The 25773-nt window shown below is 39.8% G+C and overlaps 1 protein-coding gene across 1 annotated transcript in view; it reads left to right on the plus strand.

The window, feature by feature from the left end:
• The window catches only part of LOC121900514 (carboxyl-terminal PDZ ligand of neuronal nitric oxide synthase protein-like), a 187301-nt gene that overhangs the window by 145853 nt on the left and 15675 nt on the right, over window positions 1-25773 (plus strand). The window contains exons 9-10 of the mRNA XM_042416928.1: window positions 7126-7291; window positions 9839-10015. Of these exons, the coding sequence (XP_042272862.1) occupies window positions 7126-7291; window positions 9839-10015 (343 nt within the window). The remainder of the gene's footprint in view (window positions 1-7125; window positions 7292-9838; window positions 10016-25773) is intronic.

Consider the following 25773-nt stretch of genomic DNA (forward strand, 5'->3'; position numbering starts at 1 on the left):
CGCTCGTATCCAAGGAAAGGTAATAAGATATCGGATTCGCATTGTAAAGAACTGAAAGATGGAAGGAAACTAGGTGGCGAAATGTCAAACTGTTTTGAGAGAAGTAGTTTGGAAAATGAAAAGTGTCCCTAGGCACCGCTCTGTTCCAGGGGAAGAGTTTTGAACAAAGAAAGCAATAAAAAAGGCAGAGAAATGCTGCAGCCTAATTAGAGCTTTAAGGAGTCATTTCAGTCGCTTGAAGCTCCTTCAATATTGTGACGCTGTGATAAGGAGAAGAAACAGCAGGTTTTCTACCAAGGGACCAACACAGTAAAACACAAGTCGTGCACCTTTTAATTGGCTCATTGTCTCGGTTCCGCTTTTAAGGAAGAGGCTATAGTTTCTCACTTTAAGGAATATCGAAGTCATTGTTTCCAAACTGTGACCTGAAAGTGGACTGTCTGGCAGTCGGGGATTATTATTCTGGACTTTCTTCCTTTGCCTGCATTTAGGCTGTAATCTGACACATTTTGAAGAGTTATTAGTTCATCTATTGATCCATTTCAGCTGAGACCTGTCATTAGACCTGTGCTACAACCAGTCTTTGAGAAAGATGCTGCTGATTGGACAAGAACCCATTTTTTTGTCAGCATGTGTATTATTATAAAGCCAAGTTTTTGTCTACTGGATTACGTTGCAACTGCATAAATCTGTTTATTAGGTCTAAAAATCTGTGCTATAGAGGAAAGAAATGATGTTCATCTCAATACAAATCTGTCGGCGCTGATTTACAACTCCATAGAAAATGAACCAGACAACGTGACGAATGGAATTTGTAATGAATCAGCATCAAAGGGGGTCTTCAGGGCATTGAGCGACATTTTTACATCAGAATTAACTACCACAGAAATCGAGCAATGGGAGAAATAATACTTTCATTAATATATTATGTATTGCAATATGTTCTCAATACCCTGTTGAAATCAAAATACTGCAATACATTATTTCAGATGTATAGTAATCATTTACCAGACAGTTTATGGCAGTTTATGGCTCAGACATATGTTCACTTTATTAAATTGTTATGCATACTTTTTGCAGGACTGATAATACTTCATAATACAGTGAACAAATATAGTTTAAAGTTAGTTAGTAGTAGTTAGATTATTTCCCCACCCTGTTCAGTTACAGATATTCTGATGCATAATAGACGGTTGTCTTGTTAAATATCAAGTACCACAGATTCTCCTGGATTGTGGTATCATCATTATCATAGACAGTGTGTCTTTATGATATTATATCTTCAGTTTCCTTGTTACTCTGCAAACACAGGTCCAATTATATGTCAGATGAGCCGGATCAGGAGATATTAAATGTTGCTTTCTGCGTGTAAATACTACCTCACAAAGGGAATCTACAGATGGTCAACTGGTTCAGTATAATATTCACTGACCTAAAAGACAGTGACAATAATATCGCTAACAGTAATTATGGATCAAAATGTTGAATCATAATCATTTCAGGTAAGGGCTTCCCACACACAACCAGTAATTAATCAAAACAAAAAGAACAATTGAATGTTGTGTTTATTTGTGTATTAAGTGATTTTCCAGTTCAAGATTGGACGACAGGAATAAAATGAGATCAGGCCGCCAGACAAACATACATATTAGTGGGTGAATGGAAATAGCCGGCGAGATCTCGCTGTAATAATTTAGAGCTTATCATTTCTCATCTTATCAATTTTTCATCCCGTTTTTTAACATTTTATCTGTAGGACCGGGCTCTGTTTCCACAGAAACCGGGTTTGGTCATTTGCAGAATAAAAACCAAATTTAACCTTTTGTGGCTGCATCAGAACAAGACGTGCTGTTTTTTTTTTTTTTATCAGATATGCACACGACAAAGCTGAGGTCTGACTTTTATTTATAAAAAAAATAAATAAATAAAAAGTTTTCAATCTTACCCTGCCTGTATTGCTTTGTTCACCGTCTCTGCACAGAATTATTCAGTGTTCTTTTATCAGCCGCTGCAGCAGCTCAGTGAGACATTTAACACGGACATCTCCGGGACAAATGTGGCACTTGCTCCCAAGGCCTCAGTATAAACCAGGCAGGAGTGGCTGATGCACTATTAGAGTTGTCAGCAGGGCAGCATATGTCAGAGTCCAGCTCCACTCTTTTCATAGCTTAAGACCCGGTTCTGTCAGCTGTAAATTACACCACCAAAGTCATCATCAGGTGTCAGTCTTTACAAATGAGGTCTGAAGAGGCAGCTCGGCCCAAACACGCCGCGGAATCACCTCTATTTGTTGCTAAGCGCGAGGATAATGGAAGTAGATGACTTCTTCCTTCCTGTCTTCTTCGACACTCTGGGGAGAGGTGGAGGAGGAGGAGGAGGAGGAGGAGGAGGAGGGGTTATTGAGGCCTTGGGACACAGGATGTGAATTGTGACTCCATCTTGTGTCCCTCCGTCCCGCTGGCTCCTTGTTGAGAGTAGAGAGGGAGTGATGAGGTTTCATCATAGAAAACGCTGACAAGAGGAAGGGAGGAGAAAGAGAGATGGAAGAAGCTGAGATTAGAAAAGAGAGACTGTAGATTGTCGACAGCTTGTGGAACAGTTGCTTTTAATTTAAAAAAATAGAAAACACATGAAGAGTATTTTCAGTTCTTAGCCATGAGGATATCGAGATTTAGATTTAGAGGTTTAGAGAGCAATCTTAGCTGAAACAATTAGTCAATTAATTAGTCTGTCAACAGAAAATGTATTTGATAATCGATTAAGTCATTTGGAAAGTATAAAAAAGATTTAAAAAAAAGATACTTTTATTAAAAACTTCTATTTAAAATAGAGTAGAGAAGTCTGTCAATATAAGGACATTATTTTGTTATTTATATTTATTACTGTTGTCTAGGCAATGACTAAAATATAATAATACAACACTAGACCACGTATGGTCTGAGTAAAATTGTGGCCAGTTTGTTACAGTTATAGTGTTTGTAATGTGAATTCCTGGTTATTAAATGTTCATCTGCAATTTTTCTGTAGTGGTCCCAGTAATATTTGCTGGTAAAGTGTACTGAAGTAGCATCACATGACACGGTTAAGTAACATTTGAGTCAAAAAAAAAAAAAAGGGTATAAATGCACTTGTAAGAACAATACTTTCTATTCATGTCTTGGGATGATGATTTGAAAAAGAACTTACTTTAATTCTAATTATAACTGTTCTAATTATCCGTTAACTCCCTCCGCTCTTTCATCTGTTTCACTCTGCGGATGTCTCTCGTTTTTCACTCTGTACTCAGTGTTTTTGTTCTTTAGCCGTGCACTCTCCCTCATTCTTCTGTCTGCCTTTTTTTTTCTGCCTCTTTCGATGATCACGGAGGCTGCGGTGGAAATTGTGAATGAAAGTTCTGACGACATTTTGGGTGCAAATTCAGGAGGTTTAACTCCGCCCGGTTACCGCAGTTACAGTCAAATCAAGTGCACATGCAGAGCAGCCGCCCCACACTAAAGTCGCATGTTTTACCTGCAAGACTTGTGTTTTAATGCTGTTGTTCATCATTTGTTATGTGAAAACGCACCGTGGAGCGCTTCTCCTGACAGCGCTGTCAGCTGAAGAGTGGGATCAGACTGGGCAGTAGAGGAGAAGACGTAGAGATGCTGGTATGTAAACAGGAGTTTAGCCGACTTAACTGCATTTAACACCAGAGCTGAGGGCGTCAGAGCTCGGAGCAGGAAACACAGTCACTCTGCGTCATGCTGCTGTCCTTCACCCCCATCATGTAACGCCGAGTCATTTTGAAAGAGAAACAGGGAAACAAAAACTTCGAGGACTTTGTAGAGGGTTTTCTGCAGTGTATAGCAGTATTTTAGTAAGTTTAAGTGTCCTTGGCATATTCTTCCACCACCAATTACAACTTGTTTGGTAGTTTTTCCTTCTTCCTTTATTTTCTCTTTTGTGTCACCATTGACGTCAACAGCCCAAAGAGCCAAGAGCCTTCATGCTACCACGGTAACGAGTTCTGTGTTACCACATCAAGCTGAAACGAGAAACCAGAGAGTCATTACGAGTTTCAATGACTTTTACCTCCACATGAGGTACCGTGATTCACAGCGCTGTTAAAATACGCCGCTGCCTTTATCACACTCACTGCTTTCTTAGAAATTTTATTAGCCTCTGTTCAGATGTACTCTAGTATTTATTAAGCAATTTATATGAACAGCGCTTTAAGAAACAGGTACAACATGGTTAACTGACAAGAAGTTGTCAGAAAAAGCAGCAGGAAGCTCTTCTTGATAGTTACTAATATGCAGAACTGTGTCCACTATGTGCGGCAGTAGCTCTTTATCTATCATACAGCTGACATTTGAAGTCCCTGCTGGACCATGATCAAGCTCCAGGGTTAAGCTTCATCAAATTATCGAGAGCCACGCCACCTCTCCTGTCAGAAAATCATTTGTAAGTGGGCTCCGTCGACACACCGGACTTCCTCTGAACCATTCTTGTGATTTGAAACCTTGAGAATTTCTCCTTTTGAAATAGTTGAAAGCAATTATGCTCTCAGTAGGGGAGATGGCTGAAAAAGGGGTGGGAGGTGGGGCCACTAACATTTGATATGGAGAGTACTTTGAAGTTAAAACGGAGAGTCATTGCTGCTACAAAGCTGCGGATGTGTGTGTGTGTATGTATGTGTACATGTGTGCACTGAGCGAACGGTGTGTCTACTGTTCCCTTCCTTCTTCTCTCATATAAATGATTCAAAGTGTTATAGACGTTTTAGCCTTTCAGTCTTAAATTGAAATAGAGTCTCTGCTGTAATCTTGCAGACCACAGCAGACTGTGGCATTAAGTTTACATGAGGATCAGAGCTGCCAATGGAGCTCAGCTGGTCCTCTAATAAAAATATAATAGAGGAATATTATTTGTTTTTACCGGACGGGTGTGTTTGCATATTTGTGAGTATACATATTGAAGAGAATATAGAGTTAAAATATGTTTTTCTTTATAAATATATCTTTTCTTGCATTTTTATTAGACATCTCACAGGATAGACACATAGGAAGCAAGAGAGGGGATTGACAGACAACCCTATCATACCTAACTGGTATTGATCCCTGGACGTTGCAGCTACAAGCAAGACCCCAAAATATGTTTTTTGACTGACATATTTAGTTTCAATGATCTCACACATGAAGCAATAAATGGTCTCACATTCAACTCACAAACAAAACAAAATCTCTCTCTCTCAGTTAAATCAAATTATTTAATTAAATTATCAATCAATGTACAAATACGTCTCTCGATATCCATGATATCCGACGTCTACACAGAATAAATGGATCACTGTAAATCACTTGTACTCATTCAATGAATGAGTTTCATAGAGTCAGTCTGTCGATATCTAACATTATAACTAACTTCATTTCATGCTTTACATAAAATGTTTCTCCTTCAAACTATCGCTGAACGAGACAAAAATCTCTTACAGTATATAGTATATCAGAGCATTGTACACAGCATACCATCACACCTTTTATACCTTGTAACTCTTCTGTTGTGTCAAGGCTGCTTCTTCCAGTAAACATTCTTATCTGGTTTTGTTCCCGTCTAAGGTACTATGGCAGTCTCGCTACCTCCTGATGTGTCGTTTTAGCCTCGGCCTTTATCTAAACAGTCAACACTTAGCAAATTCTTTGCTCACACTCCCAAAGACCAAAGATATGTCACACACATTCCATGAACCCTTTCTGAGGGTACTTTGTTCTCTCAGTTAAAGGTTACATTGTTACATTCAGAATGATCAAACATAATGGAAATTAAACATGATTAACTGTGTTTAAACATGTAGTATGTGTAATTTCCTTCATACTATCTTCAGCCTGTGTTTTCCTCACACGTCCCTGCCGGATTGTTTCTAATTGATCCGTTTTGTCTCCGACTGGAAAAACACTCAGAAGGTTTTTTTGTTTTTTCCTTTGATGAATTACCGCACATCGTGATTGATCAATCACTGCCATCTGTTGCTGCTGTGTCAGCCAGATCCTGAAGCATCTCATCTCGTGATCAATTTAATTAGTAGGTAAAGGCTTAAACAATAGCTACACTCATTAAAGATATGGCTTTTGATGTGTGCAATTACACTTTTGTAATACACAACAGTCGTTTACTACGAGAAAACTTTCCAGATGTTTCTCCCGTTTGTGACGCTGTTGACGCCAATTCTCAGAAGCAACTTTGACTCAATGGTAATGAATCCACCTTCAGCTCAGAAACTCTTTCTTTCCTTTTCCCTCATTACAGTAAAAAATGTGACAAAATCTACTGCCCCAACCAGTAAAAGGTGTCTGGATTCACTGTAACACCTTACATTTGGATTTTATTTGCCTTAAAAAACAAACTGTCTGAAACTGAAACCAACCAACCAAATTATTTACCTTGTATCTTGAAGTTATAACAGCCTTTGTAATATTTACACCATCATACAAATGTAAAAGAATATGAATGAGCAAAGATGCAGTATACTGGAAATGTGGGGGAGGTTGACAGAGTGGGATTGTTGAGTTCTTTTGCTTTTTCTTTATTCTTTTCTTCTCAGTTTGTTTTGTTATTACTGATTCTGATCTGTTCACTTACTGACTGAATGTCAAGTAGATACTTGAAAAAAAACACATTTGTTGGCTTTGTAATTGTTAAACGGAGCAACATCTGATTCATTGTTATCTGTGTATGAACCAAACAGCTCAATAAAAACATAATTATACCAAAAATTAGTGTACTGATTTTTAATTAGTGAAGGCGAAGCAGTCCAACTCCAGTAAAAAGCTCTGCAGGGAACCCTGATGTAGCGTCCTCAGAAAGATCCCATATTGAAACGAAAAATGTTTTTTACTCAAAATCCTTTCCTGCAAGGCTTCACACTAGGTCTTCATATTAAAAGATATGCAACAGTAGAACACAACACAGTTAGTGTTGGTTCAAAATGTTGAATCATAAGAAATATCCATGTATCATGCAGTGAATGAATAAGAGAGTTATTTCAGACACAGACCAAACAAAACTGAGCATCTGTCTCTCTCCCTCTCTGTTTTCTTCTTCTCTGGCCGTCTATCTATCTCTTAACCCTCCCTTCTTCCTGTGTAGGTTCACCTGTTGAAGGACCAGCTGAGTGCGGAGGCCACGGCTCGGCTGGAGGCCCAGGCTCGAGTCCACCAGCTGCTCCTGCAGAACAAAGACCTGCTGCAGCACATCTCCCTGCTGGTTAAACAGATCCAGGAGCTGGAGACCAGGATGTCTGGACCAAACTCCAGTGAGTGGCTTCATATGCATGAACGCACACTTGACACACACATTTATGGGCATAACACAAAGCTGTGGAAAACTCTTTTTAATATGTAAATTTTGTAGTTTGTGACCAACAGTATATCAGCCTTTACTGGTAGCTATTAGGACATTTAACAACATCAACAGGAATCTATCAGAGCTCCACAACCTGCTCATCTCTTCCACCTCCCACCTGGTTATTTATTTTATACCATAAATAGACGGAAAATCTTAACTTAATGCAGAAAAATTGAGGCTATAAAGAATCATCTAATTATGTAATTACAACTATTGAAAATGTGGTCAAGAACTCCCTGATAGACAATCACAGGATGTATGTTTCAAATCTTTTTTTAAAAGATAAAATTTAGTAGTTAGTCGACAAAAAAGCTGCTCATAATGTTACAGAGTCATTCAGCTACTGGATACACATGAAGCAATCACTTCTCTCTTGTCCCAGTGGATAATTAGTGAAAATCTTTTGTACTGCAGATATTTTACTAACAATGAAACAAACAAAAACTATATTACAGTATGTGATACTTAAAAAGGCTTTTTTAATCATACACAACATAAAACACAATGCACTTGTTACGTAAGACCAATTCTCAAGTTCCACAGACTTTTATGCATCAAATAAAAAATGATTAAAGAGAAAAACAAAAGGACAAGACACATAAGAGTCGTGCAGAGTTAGAGAGACATAATGTATCAGACGTGTCCCGTATAACGTGTTTAGTTTATCTGGCACCATCAACCTTTAGACGCTCACAGAAGACAAACTCTGGAGAAACAATTTTGAAGAAACCTTGATTGAGTTGGCAGTAAGAGGATATCCAATAAGGTGCCAGGAAAGAAAACAATAAAAAGAAGGACAATGACAATGAGATGAGATGAGAGAGGGAAAGAAAGTTGAACAGAGGCAGACACACACACACACACACACACACACACACACACACACACACACACACACACAGCCATACAAAACATGACCTACACACCGAGAGAGAGAGAGAGCAGACATTCAGCTCAGTACAGACAGCAGACAGACCTAGACGGGCTTCTAAATGGAAATCCCTACATTAAAAACGTCTGAGTATCAGTATGACTTTACGTTGTCGTTCTGTTTATCATGCTCCACACATGCTCCGTCGCTGTTCTTTCATCCACGACTCCCGCCCTCCTCCTCCCCCCGTGTGTCCTCTTCTTCTCTCCTCGCAGCCTCGTTTATTTTTAAGACTGTTCATCACTATTCAGACAAGCAATCTTCTCGGCGCTATCGCAAGTCCAGCCTGCCCTCCGATTGTCACCCCGCGGGAAACAATCTTATCTTATCAGCCAACATTTCTGAAATTCATATTTTTCTCATCGCCGCCTCTGCAATGTTGGACATTTTAAATTTTAATATGCACCTCGTTCGCGCGCAAAGTCAGTCAAACTTTTCTGTGGAAATACTTGGATACAAAGTATAACTCTACAACAATAGACCTGACACATTTGTCAAACAGAAGTAGAACTAATAACATTAATAATGGCCGTATCCAATATTTTTTAGCGTGTCAGATTCGTGCCTAAATGGAGCAAAGCCGTCGCTAATGTTATCAGTTACACCTGTTCTTTTCCTGCAATCACAAGTCACAATGACCCTCATGAGAAAGGCCTATTTCACAGCTGTTTTTTTACAGCATTTTAGAGCGTGAAACATTATTGTCTGGCTATAGATGAGAAGAAGTGTGGACTCCATGCAGAGGCTATCGGTCCAGTTCACTTCAAAATCACTAGAAAAGCTCTTAAAGGAATACTCCACTGAAAATTTGTCTTTTCAGTATCGCGTATCACCTCCTGTTGGCTTGAAAGGTGGCTCTGAAAAGTTTGTAGGAGTGATTTGAGAGGTTGGATGTTATTCAAATCAGTTGTAACTGCTGTGAAGCTTGACTACAGCTGCTCTCCTCTGCAAAATATGAAGCAACAAACTTTTCAGAGCCACATTTCTTGTTTACTGTGGGTAAGTATTTAATACTGAAAAGATGAGGTATTCCTTTAATGTATCTTTCTCTCAGTATTTGAGCTGCAGGTCTGCACTCTGTTCCCATAAAGAAAGAAGCAAAACACGCTTCACTGAGCAGCCCCGATGATGATGAAATGCTTTGAAATATGTTTTTTTTTTTTTTTTTTTCTTTTTGCTTACCCGATACAAAAATGCATTGATTTATTGCTAACCGAGTGATTGATTTTGTAAGAATTTTTCAAGGAGCAGTAATCTGCTCCCCCCCACAATTCACAGATACCTATATCACATACTGTACATTATTCTTCTGCTCGGTCCAACAGCAGAGAGGTGATAGCAGAGGAATTTAAATCAAGGCACTGTCAGGTTGTGATCCAGTAGAAGTGGAAGCAAATAAATAAAAGTTAGAAAATATAATTCTCTTTCTTTCAATTTCTCCATTTTTCACTGTCTCTCTCTTTCTCTCTCACTTGTTTGCTTCTTTTCCTTCTTTTAAACCTCTTTACCTCTTTTTTTCTCCAGTGGGATCCCAGGACAGTTTGTTGGAGATCACCTTCCGGTCCACGGTTCCCCCGGTGATCTGCGACCCCACAACGCCTAAACCCGAGGTGTCCACCCTGAACCTTCCCCAGCTGGGCGCCAGTGACGGGACCAGCAACATCTTCTCATCATCCAACGGGACTCTGGGAAGCCCCCTAGGTAGGGACCAGTGTCTTCTCAAACTGGAGTGTTTCCGTTTCCTCCCAGGACCTCCGGGGCCTCCACCGCCTCGACTCCCCTCGCCTCCCCCGCCGCTCAAGGCCAACAGCCCAGAGAGCAAAGGTCAAGAGGTGTCCGAGAGCACAAACAAAACAAAGTTTTCGGCCCACGACGTCAAATCTCTGAGCTGCCTGGACTTTGCCAGGTTTCGCGAGTCGGGTATCGCCTCGGAGTACGAGTCGAACACAGACGACAGCGATGACAGGGAGGACGAGGACGAGGGGGAGGACGAGGAGGACGAGGAGGAGATGGAAATCTTTGGCTGGGGGACAGACGAGGAGACGCTGAGGCTACTAAATGTTCTCAACAAACAGGGAACTCCCGACTGTCTGGGAGACGAAATAGCGGTGTAACACACTAACCTGCTCCCCTGAAGAACACTACTGCGGAGATTAAACACAATAGCCTTTACCCGTCCATTCACTTCAGAGTACTCTGTAGGAACAACATGTAGCACACTAACCTCCGTCTAACATGCACAGTGATATGTACAAGGCTTACATCAGTATATCAGTTCGCCAGTATACCAGATAGATATTGAACCCTTATTATTAAATAACATCCAGTCAGCGCTGTCCACCTCATACAGTGTGATGGACATCTTTTAATTTTTTCTTTTAATTTAAAAGCAGCTTTCCTTACTGGCACAAAGTATCAGCTTTTTATCAGGATTGTTACTCTGGAGGTGTGTTCAGACTGAATTGTTCAGAGTGAATTTTAGAGGCTCTAAAGAGAAGAGACATAAAAAAAAAAAAAAAAAGCTCAGTTCAGTGTAGGCGGCAATAACTGAGGTTAAGATGCAACCACTTAGTGATTCCCAGCTGTGTATGTACAGTATCACAGTCCTGGATTAAATCCAAGAAGATTGTTGGAAATATGAGCTCACTGCAGGCAAGACAGTTTTCTTAGTGACTATTCAGATGGAAAAATATCAATATCAAGTGGATATAAAATTACAAAAAAAAACATGACTTACCCCGATGGAAGAGGGATGATTTCTGTAAAAGTCAATACAAACCACGTTAAATCGAAGACGGCTCACAATTTCTTCTTCGCTCACCGACTGGAGTGCCTTGATGCCACTTGTAATGTAATTTTAACATTCTTCCAGTTACAATTTTTTTATTATTTTTCAAATGATTTATTGTTTATTTATCATAATCACAGCTTCAATTAAGTTACATGTATATCTCAACTTGAGCTAAAAATTCACCTTGAATCAGAAGGATTCTTGAGTGCAGAGAGATGAAAGAGGCAAACATGAGTTTTATACTCATTATACTCATTTTAATACTACAGAAGATGTCTGTATGGTCATGAACACATGCAGCCAAATGCATGTGAATACAGCAAGATGAAAATTAGTTTCACATTCAGTCTGAGCACACCTTAAAGTTACTACAAGGAACTTTCATATTGTATTGATTTTAGTGGCCCCTGTGGACAAAAGCGGTAGTGTTTTCCCGAAAGATCGTAAAGATCTTGATCTGTCTAGCGCGCGTTTGTTTTGGAAGCGAGTGAAAGAAAAACGCTATGCATCCTGCAAACACAGCTGTTTGCAGGATGCATAGAGATGAGGTAATGTACCTATGTGTGGCTATGTAAGATTAATAATTGCAGTATGACGATGATGAAACAAAGTAAACACCTACGTTACATGTAAGGCTGCATTCACACCAAATCCGTCAATGGGACACCTTCCCACAGGGTTGTGCAGAGGTGTGGGTGTGTTTATTTGAGCTTTAGAACGTAACAGCTGTGAAACGATCAGAAAATTACGCTTTCACGGCTTTGTTCTTGCTACCGTCGCTCCCTCTATTCATTCAGTCTCTAGCTCACCCGACAACAAGTCTAACTTTACCGTTATCAAATAAAGACAAATGTCCTCCCGTTGTCCTAGTAACGCCTTTGTACTCCCTCATGCTACAACGCTACATGTAATGTAAAGATAGGCTCTTCCGGTCTGCATGCCAGTAAATTGTTTCGTCTGATTTCACAGGGAATCCGACCCGGTGGCAGACATTTAGAATAACTGTATAGAAATAGCCGGTCTTCTCGCTGATGATCTTGTTTGCTTATGTAGATCATATAGAGCCATCAGTATTAAACTGAGACTGTTTCATAACCAGTAAAAAAATTCCTTGTAGTTGCTTTAAGAATATTAGTATCACCTTAAGTATCCCCTATTGGTCACACTTCTAATACGAGTCTCAAGAGACAAATATTTGAATCTAATGAGAAATCTATATGCCTATTCATGCATATACTCCTTTAAATCTGTTGCTCTTGTTTCCTCCCTTTTCCGCCTTTTTTCTCAATTACACACACAGACCTCTTATTCGTATATATCACACACTCTCACTTACACACTCTTGAAATCTCCTCTAAGCTCACAGTTGCTGAATTTCAAACAGGATTCAGGAGCAGCTCTGTAACACAATCAGGGAGTCCTCCTTTCCTTGTTTCAGCAGAGTGAACTTCCAAACGTCAGTCTGTGCGAGCCCTCGTCTTCAACATGAAATCAAACCAAAAGCTAACAAAGTGTTCTGGTTAAAAAAAAAAAAGATGTACAAATACAACACAGTATCTCCTTAAGGTTAGTTCAGGGGCGAGCTTTCAATTTGTCAGGATTGGGAGCGTAGCTGTCAGTCATCCTGGCAGGAACAAAATGATTTTGAGTTTTGGACTGGACAGACTGATGAGCTCTTGTCCTTGCTGGAGTGAATGATTCCTGTGACGTCGCAAGTGGGAGTAAGGAGTGACTCTTGAGTCAAAGGAACTTTGTTACTGTCCCTATGTTTGGAGAGCTCATATTTAATCAAAGACTATTTTTAGACCAATATCTGTATGTATGAACCTGGTTTTTCTACGTCATTCCACAGAACTGTCGGAACTGCTCCGTCCTTGACTTCTGCAGGCAGCCCTCTTTTTTGTCTCCTCACAATTTGTTGACTTGGTAGTCAGAGCATGTTTGCACTCTTCTCACTTGTCCGCACATTTCTCCGCTTTTTAATTTATGTAAATCCGGGATTAGTTGGACCTCGAGGAACACTGTTTGTTTCTTTTTATTCATCTGGTAAACAAAAACTCTTCCCTCGTGCCAGAACAGCGGCTCGCAGATGACAGCCAAATAGTGGTTTCGTTTGTCAAAACCCAGCTCTGTGTATGGCCTCCGGGCACAATGCAGTATTAAAGTATTCATTTTGTTTCACGAGGAAAGCCACAGAGTTTTCTTTCTACGTATTGTTGCCTCAGTTAATCGGAACAATCAATGCACGCAGTCTGATATTTGGCAAAGATAGATGCTGCAGAGATTTAAAGGAAAGTCGGGCCAATTTTCAATGTGTTCACTATCTTTTTGCAAAGAGCTTTAGCCTGATAGGATCAAACCAATCTAGGGAGTGTCCAGTAAACTAACTCCCAGTCAACCATTGGCTTTCAGAAGGTGTTTGTATTAAAGGATAACAGAGATTCTAACTGAGATGTTATTTCTAGAAAGTTAGTTTAGAAACTTGTGCCGAACTAATGTGTGTGTGCACTAAACAAATATACTTCTGATACCTCAAATTGACCTCTTGTCAATCAAACATCATCTATGAAGCAGTTCCATTCACAAATTTGTCTTTCTTGCGTACCTGTGCGGGAAACAATGAAACAACAAGACAGCCACGCATTGAAATAAGCACAATGCTCCTGAATCAATCCTTTTATTACTCATCAAAAACTGGAACGGACGAGCCCCCGGTATGTTGTGACCCAGCTCAAGAAGGGAGACACACACGGTTGTACTGGGAAAAATCAGTTATTTTTAAGAAATTGCAACAAAATATATCAGTCAAATAGATGGATTGGTCTGTGTGTGTGTGTTTTAGTGTTACTCTGTAAAGTTTGTCCATGTCAGCAGTTTTCAGAATTATTTCAGCACAAACAAGTGCCATGGATCAACTTTTAGTTGCAGAAAAAGGTCTGCACAATCTGACGTGGGCTCAAATAGATTCATGGAAAATCTGTCTGAACCCATCGTGAGGAAATGTACAGACCCAATTCTAAAGGGACCCGAGAGGCCAGACATAGTTTGAAGTAGTTTGAAATAGTTTGATAATTGACCCGATCCGCGATGTGGTGGACTCGGAACAGACACAGACAGACAGAACACCGACAGAAATATAATGCACCACCAATTAAGAAGCAGCCGTGGTTGAAAAGAATAGAAATACATGTCATTTAACACTTCATACCCTCCATCTTTCTTTAAAACACAATAGATTCACTTTGGGTCCAACCTGGCTCAGGTCCTGGACTGAGTCTTACTTATTAGGAACAGAGCTGCAAAGACCCCTAATCCCAGCTACCTTTACTGGAAGATTTTACTTGTTGATTTAGGATTAAATTGAATATATTTCCACATTTTACATGGTTGTAATAAGAGTGAATCCTCAAATTCATGATAGTTATCACATTTTCCACTTGAGATGTGTGGTTTTTTTATAAAGGCTCTGCACAACCACATGCAGGGCCTTCTGCTAAGGTTGAAGGGAGGCCTAAGTACGGAATAAATTTTAACAAATGCAGCAAAAACTAACAGAAGAGTGAGTGAGCTATCAATCAAACAGTCTGCACACAGTCCAGAGAAGAGGCCTATTCAGGCACAGTAAGTGGAAATAGTGTTGTGTACCACTTAACTAAACATCAAAGATACTCAAAAGTTCCCGACCCCACATTTAGAGCCACTTTGCTTTTAGCTTTCATTCTTTCTCTGGCCCTCAGTAAGCATTTTTTTTAGTTTCTCTGAAGTGCTGGCTTTTCTTTTAATCAGTTTGACCCAGACAGCAGGAAATAGACAGATCAGACATGAGTGTGTCAAACCAATAACAGTATGAAGGATGTCCATTACACCACACAAGTCTTATCTTCCCATTATCGCCTCCCTTCTGCCGTCTCCTAGTTTCTTCTATTACTTTTTAAAAATGAGATCAACACTATTTCAGCACTCTCAAAATTTCAAGGGACATGTGTGATGGACAGCCTACCATCAAGGCAGAAGATAAGAAAGGAGCTCACAACTTTAAAATATTAATAACTACAAAATGAAACTTAAAAATTGTGTTTCAGAAGCTGATGCAATCAGCGTCAGATAATGTGATGATAAAAAAAAAAATGTAATGAAAGAGCCCTTGAAATTAGCCAAAAAATATATTCAGTTGCAATAAATCGCCAGTCGAACACATCTCCACACTGATGTTGTAATAATTCAAAAAGGTGACCCCATCTCATGATTCAATAACTGCGTTTAATCAAAGAATTTATTACATTGTCATGAAAGAAATTACTTTGGTATCAAGCTCGATCACATTTTTGACTGATGTGGCGAGAGGTTACCTGCAAGCTAGGAGACATGAGTGTGTGTGTGGAGAGCAGGCGTTATGAGAGTGTGAATGTGAAGACAATATCACTGAAATATTGTAATTTTAGTTATTTATACCTTCACTCCTTCTTGTGACCTTGACAGAGAAAGTTTTGTGGTGTCTGACAGACCAGTGGTTAAATGTCATTGGTCCTACAAAACACTCGTTCATCTTGATGATTTGTCATCTTGCCTAAAGCTGAGGTGGTTGATGTAAAGAAGCCTTTCAAGGCACACATCACAAAACACTGCTGGAAATATGTCTCAGATGTTTCAGAAACGTCAGAAAGATATTTATTACATCTTTTAACTGTTTGCACTTGCTGTCTAATAGTTATGGTGTGAAACTTTGTGTTTCTGTTGCTTCTTGCACACAGACGACAGCGTCTTCCAACTATTCCTTCATAAGTTTTACCCATAGACTGTATAAAAATATGGACGTAGTTACCGTGACGTCACCCGTTGGTTTCTGAGGAGCGGTTTTAAAGCTCAAAGCGAGCCGCTCCGGCCGTCGCCATCTTGGCAGTGGATGACTCTGCCTAACTCCCAGCCAAATAAAAATGGGCAAAGAGGCGGGGCCGAATGGCTGAAACAAGCCACTTAGCGGCTGGCGGACCTGTCACTCAAAGCAGCCATGTCCTTCATTATAGATAATTTTACGGCTTAATAAAACTTAAACGGGTTGTCATGAAAGGGGAAATTAGCTTTAGAGACCAAAACCGTTTTTTGTACCAGGCTGTAAACATGTTCATTTCTGCTGTAAAGTTGGGCATTTTAACATGGGGGTCTATGGGGATTGACTCGCTTTTGGAGCCTCAATTGGCCATTCAAGGAACTGCAGTTTTTGGCACTTGCACCGCATTGGCTTCATTTTACAGCCCCAGAGGTTGCCGCTTGGTTTTACCATCAGAAATGTGTTTGACCAATTAAAGGTGTGTCAGTATGAATGACATTACAAGATTGAGATTTGGGGCAAGATCACAAGATGGAGGCCTGCATTATCCACATTGTATTTAGTGAATTATCTCACCTCAAACAACAAAAGCCACCAGATGAAGCTTAACGACAAACAGGCATTATTTAGATTTAGTGGCCTTGTTAACAAATACAAATACCATGATCTTACCTCTAACATGTTGCCAGTGGATGAACTCACCGTCCTCTCGTAGCTTTGCCAATATCGGATGAACCAAAACTTTCCTTTGTTAAGAAGTTTGAGAAGCAAAATATCATCAGTGCTGCGAGAGCTCGGACGCTTGCTAGCCAGCTGTGCAAAAAGGAAAACAAACTAGAAGACTTATCCAGTATCATCTTAGACTTGTGTCCATTATTCCAGTGCAAAATTTCTGCTCCCACATTTCATTTCAGACCTGTGTTTGCAATGGATTTGAGTTCTTACCCTGCAGTAGTCCTCTAAAGATGTGAAGACCAGTTAAATTTTTCTCACTTCATAGAATTTACCAAATTTTTTCTGTTCCAGTGAAGACATTATCATAAATATAGAGCAACAAAAAGTACACACACAGGCATGAAACTGTGTTGTCTCTATTGCTGTGTCCTTATTTGCATTCCTCTATTCTCCACGTTTATTCCTCATTCTTCTGTGTTTCTAACAGCCTGTCTTGACACTTTTCTCGCCTCTGGGATAAATAGTTCTCTCTTCTCCTTTTCTTTCATATCATATATATTTCTCTCACATGTGCTTGGCCTTAACCTTATTCTCCTGTCATCTCCTGAACCCAGCTCTCCTTCCAACCTCTCCAAAATGCCAGAAATACTGTACGTCTGCTACAGTCTCTTGTTGTTGATTTATCTATTAGTGATTCATGTGGTCACAAAAATAAGTACAGCCCTCAGCCTTTTTACCTTGACAGAGATGATGTAGGTCAGTAATCCCCACGCGAAGGAGAAGCAGCTTTATAGAAAATGTTGACTAATATTATCTGCCCACTCTGGGGTTTGTCGTGAATCAAACGCAGGAGCAGAGAAGAGATTACTTTCTTTTTGTGAGTTATTTGTGTGGCAGCTTCAGTAAAGTTTGAAAGTTTGAACTCATTCCCACGTTCTTAACTAGTTATTGATTCGGTCTCTAATGAATTTATGGGATACAGTCGAATTCTGGCAAAAAGAAAGTGTGTGTGTGTGTGTGTACGGTTGCTGATGTCTGAGTGTGCAAATGTTTGAGGATGAGGTCAATCATGGTCATCCACCATATTCCGGTGTCAGCTGACAGCTGGTATAATTGGCCGACGCCGTAATGGGCTTTCAGCATCCAAGACAGACACTTAAGTAGACGTAGTTGTAATAGCAAGCAAGCAAGATAGCTACTGTAACCTTGGAAACTAAATGAGTTTCCTCAAAGTTGGTTCATTAGCATATTTCCGAAGTTGTTTGTCCATACGGCAAGACAAATGTCTATCTACTTCTGTACCAGATAGTAAAACATGAACACTTTCTATGTCATTTATGATGTAACTGTAAAGACACGAATTTACAAAGCTTCTGTTAGCACAACTTTTCTCTCAGAGGACTTGGACTGACAGTCTGCCTGAGGGTCCATAAAAAGTTTCAAAATGTGGGCTTCCTGTTGGCCTCGTGGTAAAGACAGTCTACAGTTTAGATCCCAGCCAGGGACCACGTCTTTCTCCGACAGGTTTTAGCTGTTGAATAAAGGCAAAATATAAAAAAGAAATCATCAATATTTTTCAGAATGTTCATTTTTGCAAATATAAGACCTTAAAACTCATCAAATCATTGTAAAAGTGAGATATTGTTTCAACATGAACTTACAGTCGTTTTGTGCCCTGTTTGTCTGAATTGATCCCTCCTGTAAATAAATCCAATTTCTTATGTAGCTTACTTGCTGTGAGAAATCAAAAACAAATCCCTGTACCCCCATGACTCAGGGTTTAAGAGGCTGGTTTGAACCATCCAAATACCTTTTGTTGCGTCTTTCTCTCACTGTCATCTCTCTAATAAAGGTATAAAATGCCCCCCAAAATAATAATAAAAGCAAAAAGTGCCATGATGTCGACTTGATACTTAAAGCAGCAGTTTTATCATATTTGCTCCTCAGATCAGCACATTCTGTTGACTACATCTTAAGTACTTGTATGAAGTGTTTGGTTTATGCTACGAGCATCATTGGATCATGTTTAATGACTTTAGACAACATGACGCTTTGTAGCGCAGCTGGTTTGTGTGTGTGTGTGTGTGTGTGTGTGTGTGTGTGTGTGTGTGTGTGTGTGTGTGTGTGTGTGTGTGTGTGTGTGTGTGTGTGTGTGTGCGCACTTAAACCTTAAATTGTCTCCCATCAACAAATTAAAGCCTCTCCAGACAGCATCACTTTAACAAATGATCCTGGAAGTGTCCCTACTTGCGGCACCTGTCGACTGAAACCTGTATGATTTGTTCATAAAGTGATCTTATAAATGAGCTTCAAGATGAATTATAAATAATTAAATTGAACTCAGTGGTATCTGCAGACATTATGCTTTAAACTGCTGAAGTGTTGATATTCAGCTTGCTGAGTCTACACTGATCTTAAATCTTTATCTTTGTCTCAGTTTGTCTCTCCCACACTCCCTGAAGTTTCCTCCCTCCCTCCTCTCAGCATTAATTAATTGTTCGGTGAGGGTTTGACGTCGCCGTCTGAAGGCCACGTCGCCAACCAGTCCGACGAAGAAGCAGAGCGAGGTTTGGTGGCTTCTATCGATTTCTCCGTCACAGGCATGTGTTGTTTGAAACTGGGGTTAACTACTGGGACAGCGAAGGAGCAACGAGGATCAATACGCTTCTTTACAAGCTCAGTCTGTCACCTTCAGGGACACACTTAAATACATACATAGATTCATGGATACCCAGCTTAGACTCAAGCATAACACACACCAACTTACTGTTCAGTCTGTAAGAAGCAGCACAGGGACACATTTCTCATTATTTAGACTCTGTACATTTATTGAGGTTTTTATGTCCATAATGGTTAACACTTCAGGACTTGTCGTCCTTTTTATACACAGTGCCCCTACACATACAGACAAAGCAACCAAGGACCACACTGAAGACAACACTAAAGGCAAAAATCACCCAAAATAAGCAAGTTAAGCTGGCTGCAGGTTGATTTTAGACAGTCAACTTGAGAGAATTTGACAGAAAATACTAAATATATTGATAATATTTAAGTTTTCCAATGCATTTTGCCCTCAGGACAAAATGTAAAAGGGTTACAACTCTTCTGCTGTTCAGCTGATGTGGGTGTAAACATCATGCAAGTAAAACCAACAGTCATAACTTTAATCTCCTCTGCAGTACTGGAGTACAGCCGTTAGAACAAAACATTTATTATGTGGACAAAAGTCTTCTGGACCTTCTTGCCTCTAACTGCAAGCTGCAAGGCCTTATTGATCAACAGCAGTGCATGACCTCACTCTCGCTCTTGAGACTGAATGGAAGCAAAACTTTGCTGCTGGGTTTCAAAGTCTTGTGGAAAGTCTGAAAGCAGAAGAAGTGGAGGTTGTTATAGCAGTGGATCATTTGTCCGTGATCTTGGAAAGAGAAGTTTGAACATAACACCCATACAGCCCATACAGTATGAGTGTTATGTTCAAGTGCTAACAGACTTTTGTGGTGTACATTCTGACTGCACTGTACATCTTAGGTTACCCAAGGTTGTACCTGTAAGTACAGCTGAAATGAAAAACCAACAAAACATTGTACAAAAAATAAACTGGAGTGTAATAAACAAACTCATAGTATTAATTAAGTGCATCCTGCGCTTGCAAGGAGTGAACTGAGGTTGTTTTCTTCGTGTGAAGTAGTGCTGACAGACACACGTACAGTTAGTGGGTCACTTTTAAACAAACACACCACAAAACCAGCACAGTGTTCAAATTAATGACCACATCTAGAGCAGAAGAGCAGAGGGGGGGGGATGAAAGACTTTAAAAGCCCAGCAATTAATCCACTGACCTCAGCGTTAATGACTCCACCAAACAGACAAGATTCACACTAAGAATCTAACAAACTTTATCTCTTTAGATTGGAGACTGGTAGACTGTCCAACTGTGACGCTGGATTATATTTGTGCACATGTGTCTTTATATTTGTCTATGTGAGTAGCATCTTACTGTGTATCAAACAAATATATAATATACAACAAACATTTAATGGTTGCAGCTTCCCAAATATGACAATTTGCTGCTTTTCTCTGTTTTATATCATCATAAATTGCATATCGTTGAGCTTTTGACTGTTGGTCGGGACAAAAGAAGTGATCTTTTAGAAAAGTGTAAAATAAATTGTCTCTTAGAATCTCTACTTTACTTAAGTTTTGTGTCTGTGCACCCGTAGTCGTAGTCTGCTACTGTTTATACTGCTGGCTGCTGCCCTCTTCAGCATTACAATCACAATCTCTGGTCGCATGTTACCCACTGGGTTCATGGATTGGAACTGGCGACCTTCCACTCGCTTCTCTAACCTCCTGGCAGCCAAGTGCACGGTCAGATTAGACTTGCTTTTGGAGGCGTTTTTTTTTTTTTTCTTGCATTTGCCTCACCATTCACACAAATATGCATACACATTTGGAGGCAGCAGGGACTTTAGCAAAGCCCCTCTCATGTTCTGACTAAATTTCTGTTGCGCCTTGACATCTGGATTTGGTGGCAATCTGCTTTGATGTACCCGTGTTGAAAAGCTAGAGGCCATGCTGAGCAGCGGCTCGGCCTGGTACATAATCTGGAACATGTGGAACTCCAGATGTAAACGGCTAAAAGAGCAAAAGGATCTTGAATCACAGTGAAGCTTGAAGGCCCATCTCCGCCACACATCTGTCTGTCAGCCCGTCCGTCTTGTCCCGTTTCTTCCCTTTTTTTCTGCAGCATCCTTTTGTGTTTCTTCACAGAGCGGCTGACAAAAGCAAGCTGTCAAATGTAACACGCACACATGCTAAATATAAAATGGAGGTGAAAGTCAGCATCAACCTCAAAGAAAACATCTCCCAGTGAGGCGAACGGAAACTGAAGGCGAACGCCGGGAGACACCTTTTGATCGTTTTTTTTTTTTTTTTTTTTTGCTTTTAGTCAGTAATACTGAAACTTTTTTTAGTGTTTGATGTGTCATATTAAAAGTCAAGACATTCTGAGACATGTAAAGGTGTCTCTGCGTTCACTTTTTATTATGAAGAATGAACTCAGATTGCCAAATAGTGTTGAACAAACAAAAAAAACACAGTTTGTCTTGCTTATGAGGCTCGTCATGCCTTCAGTCTCACTACTATATGGCCAAAAGTGTGTGGACACATACTTTTGTATACTCATGTTTGGTCTGTTGCTGTTTTTCATGGTTTCGGCTCAGGCGAATCTTAATCCTACAGCGTGCAATGATGTGTGCGCCGTCCAGGGATGGAAATTCAAGTCCAAACAGACACACAAATAGACTCAGTAAGAGAGAAAGAAGTGCGAAAGTAACCAAATGCTCAGAACAAACAGATGCTTTTTTTTTTTTTTTTCCTGCTGCCTCATTTCCCTTGCTCCTTCATTCATGGCTACACTTTACTTTTGTCTCTCACACGCTCACATACTCCCAAGGGAGCGGAGGAAGCGGGGGGAGTGGGGGGGGGTGGTGTCAGACAGACAGTGATGTGGCAAATAGGTGAATGAATTATTGATCTGATGACTTTGATACAGAGGAGACTGAAGGCTCCCAAACATGTCTGGCTACAACTTGCAGTCCTGTAGTCTGCTCTCTTTATACCACGCTATTTCTCTTCCCAGTCTTTTCCTCTACTTGTTAGAGTGGAAAATGCAACTTAAATTTTAGATTTTACATTATTTTAATGTTAGTTTTATGTTGTAACAATCTGTAACTGAGGAGTACCCTACAGTGTTTCCGCTCACTTGTAATGTTTAATGTATTTCAAGAATTTGTTTTGTGATAGTACTAGTTTAGTGATTTACAGCCTCGACTGCTCCTAGTTCGGTCAGTAATTTCCCAGAATCTTTGTGAACAAGTGCCAGCAAGTGGAGTGAACTCTTTCCATGCGGCTGTGGGTTTGACATGCATGTGTGAGAGAGTAAACATGATATTACTGGAATAGTGTAGTAAAGTAAGTAACAGACAGCAGGCTTTCCTTTCCCAGCTGAGAAAAAAAAACTTTAATTTGCTCCCTTTAATTAAAACATAACTTGTGATGTGGCTGCATTGAGGCAGCTGTCAGTAGAAACACAGAAAGTCTGAAAAGAATGTCAACAAAACTAACATTTACTGTTGATGCTTTTTTTTTGCTCTAAGACTCTTTATTGTATCTGCACAGGAAACGTGTAGATATAATACCATATTGCGGGCAGAAAATGTAAAACTACATAGAAAATAGATTCAAAAATGCAAAATACATCATTATTTTTATAGGGAGGATTTTTCTCTTGAAGTAGTTTGACATTTAGCCATGCTAGCAGCGTAGCTCCAGGGATGGCGATGACAGGCAGTTGATCTGTCCGTCACTTTGGTCCAGACTGAAATATCTAGACACCTTTTGGATGGATTACCTTGAAATTTGTTACAGATGTCCATGGTGGCCAAAGGATGAACCCTACTGACTGTGGTGATCCCCTGACTTCCAGTAGCAGGTCAAAGTTTTCACTAATATCTCAAAATCTCCCAGATGCATCGGCCACCTGGCTTTTCATCTCGCTTCACCATGAAGTTGTGGTTTTAAGTGAAATCTCTCATCAACTATCGGATGGATTGCCATTAAATGTGGTACAGACATCCATGTTCCCTTCAGAATGAGTTATAATAACTTTGTTGATCCATCTAGAGGCATCATCTGATCAAACTTTGACTTCAGTTTACAACGAAATACCTGCGAAACTAATCACATTCCCATCAGCCACTGCTGCACTTTGTGTTTAGTGCTAATTAGCTAATATTAGCATGCTAACATGTTAAACTAACATGACTTAATGTGTTAGCATGTGCCAAAGTACAAAGTACAACTGTTAGCATGCCTGTTGACCCTTAGTCTTATTAATTTATAACTAACTTTTCAAGCATTTTTGTAATAGTCAGCTTTTTAAAGGAAAAACCACATTCAACAGTCAGCAGCTGTTACTCGTTGGCCTGCGACTGTTGACTTTAGTTTAATTGAACCCCTCAGAGTCCCAGAAGTTTCATGTTTCCGGTAAAAAAAAAGCATCCTACCTGCATGTCTTCACCAAATAATTAACTAACTTGATGACGATGAGTCTGTAGAATACGTTCACACATTAGTCTTTCTTGATTAGATTAGCATAGATTTCCACCCGCAATCACCGCTCCCATTGATTTTCTTTCTCATCTCGGTCTTCTCTTCCTGTGTCCTTTCCTGCCAATGTCGTCCACGTTCTGCTCCGTCCTTATCTGACTCGTCCTCCGGCTTTTCCATCAGACATGACACAATAGTACAAGCGTCCATGTTAATGTCACTGAGGGACGTTTTAGTCATCCACAGTAATAGTCTAGCTGCAGTTTGTAGAGAACAGCATTATAATTAAATCACATATTTATAAACACGGGGAGGGCATCTTAGGTATCTAACGGGGTCATGAGAAGATAAGAAAATACTACATTTAACCATAACATTAGACTGCTAAAGTGAACCAGGCAGTGGACATTTTAAGATTTTAATCAGGTTTTCCGATCCGTTTGGGAGCTGGATCAGGTAACAAACAAGTGCTCTATGTGGGCCGATTGGAGGAAGCACAGCAGCAGATGAGCATGTTAAGAGTTAGAGTTAGAAATATGGGCATATGGATCATAAAACTCACAGTTTGGATCGTATCACGGTTTTGAGTCACAGATCGTATCATTTTTTGGATCAGCAAAAATTAAAAAAAGGAGACAAATTCTGTAAAACACTTAAAACAAGGAACATTTGCCCATCGTCTTTAATAAAAACAACATTCAAGATGATTAAAATATATAAAATATTCAATACTCAGTTGTTAAAATGCAATATGAGGCATGATACTGTCTTCCTTTAAACATGGTAGTGAATGAAACTGTGTCCACATCATCAAAACTTGATGATAACTTACAAACATGAACAAATATCTTGTCCTGCAGCCATCAAACAAAGATTTACCAGGGAAAAGTGCACCGCTAATGTAAGCTAGCAGCTAGTAGCTAATTAGCTGCTCAGCTGCAGCACATTAAACAGCAGGTAAACATACCTGTAAATGTCACTTCAGACCCGTTAGATGCCGGTTTGGTTCTTACTCTTCAAAATCCCTGTTAGTAACACGCTGTCTGTCCATGATTTGTAGCTACAGCAGTTTGTTTACTTTGTCTCCAATGAGACATTAAATTTTGCAATTAATCTGCGGTTCACATGCGTGCAGAACCATAGGGGGCGATCCGTATGGATCACGAATCAACTATGTTCTGTTACACCACTAGTTAGGAATTGAAGTATTTGCACAGTCAGAGTTTCATTAGTATGAATTTCACTTTACAGTTTTGGTACCATTTAGCCTAAATGCTGCTTCTCCCAATAATACAAATATCCCCAGGGGTAAACGGTTTTGTGTGAGGAGGTTACTTCAGGTAGGAGAAGAGGAGAAGGAGGAGACAGGTCAGTTTTCTTAATGGGGCTTCTGTTTTCTCCTGGGACTGAAGGTCAGGCTGGGAGGCTCAAGCTGTCATGACAAGATAGATGCTGGTAGACTGATGTTCTGGGGATGGAATTCAAAGTTTGCTGCCCTGCAGTGTGTACGATTTTTTTACTGTTGTTTTTGCTATCAAAAGTCCCAAAGTTACACTGGAAATAACATGCTTATCGATCACTGGGAGCAGTAAATACACTTTGAGCAGCTACTCTGTTAAAAATACAACAAAAGAGAAACAATTCATGTTTCTGTTCACATTGATCTGTTATTATAAGTTTTATTTATGGATTACATTTTAAAAAATCCAAGGGGTAACATGTTTAATTGAAAACACTTATTTCCAACATGGTCCCATGATAAAAAACACAAGACATACAACATAAAACTAAACAATAAATACATTGCTTCATGCCTTTTTTATGAATATATTTATATCGGAGCAAATATGATTCTTCTTCAAAATGTTCTGCCTTTCCGGATTTTGTCATTACATTCAGGTTCAGTCTTATTTTCATTTCCACACATATGTATGTATGCATAAAGGACATTACTTGCAATGTGCGCATTTGCTGTCTTTTTGTCTTCTAAATTTCGTCCTGTACATGCGTGCGTCGTTTTCTGTGAATCTCTTGTGCATGGCATTTCCAGCCAGG

Source organism: Thunnus maccoyii, chromosome 7, assembly GCF_910596095.1.
Source record: "Thunnus maccoyii chromosome 7, fThuMac1.1, whole genome shotgun sequence".
Taxonomy (NCBI): domain Eukaryota; kingdom Metazoa; phylum Chordata; class Actinopteri; order Scombriformes; family Scombridae; genus Thunnus; species Thunnus maccoyii.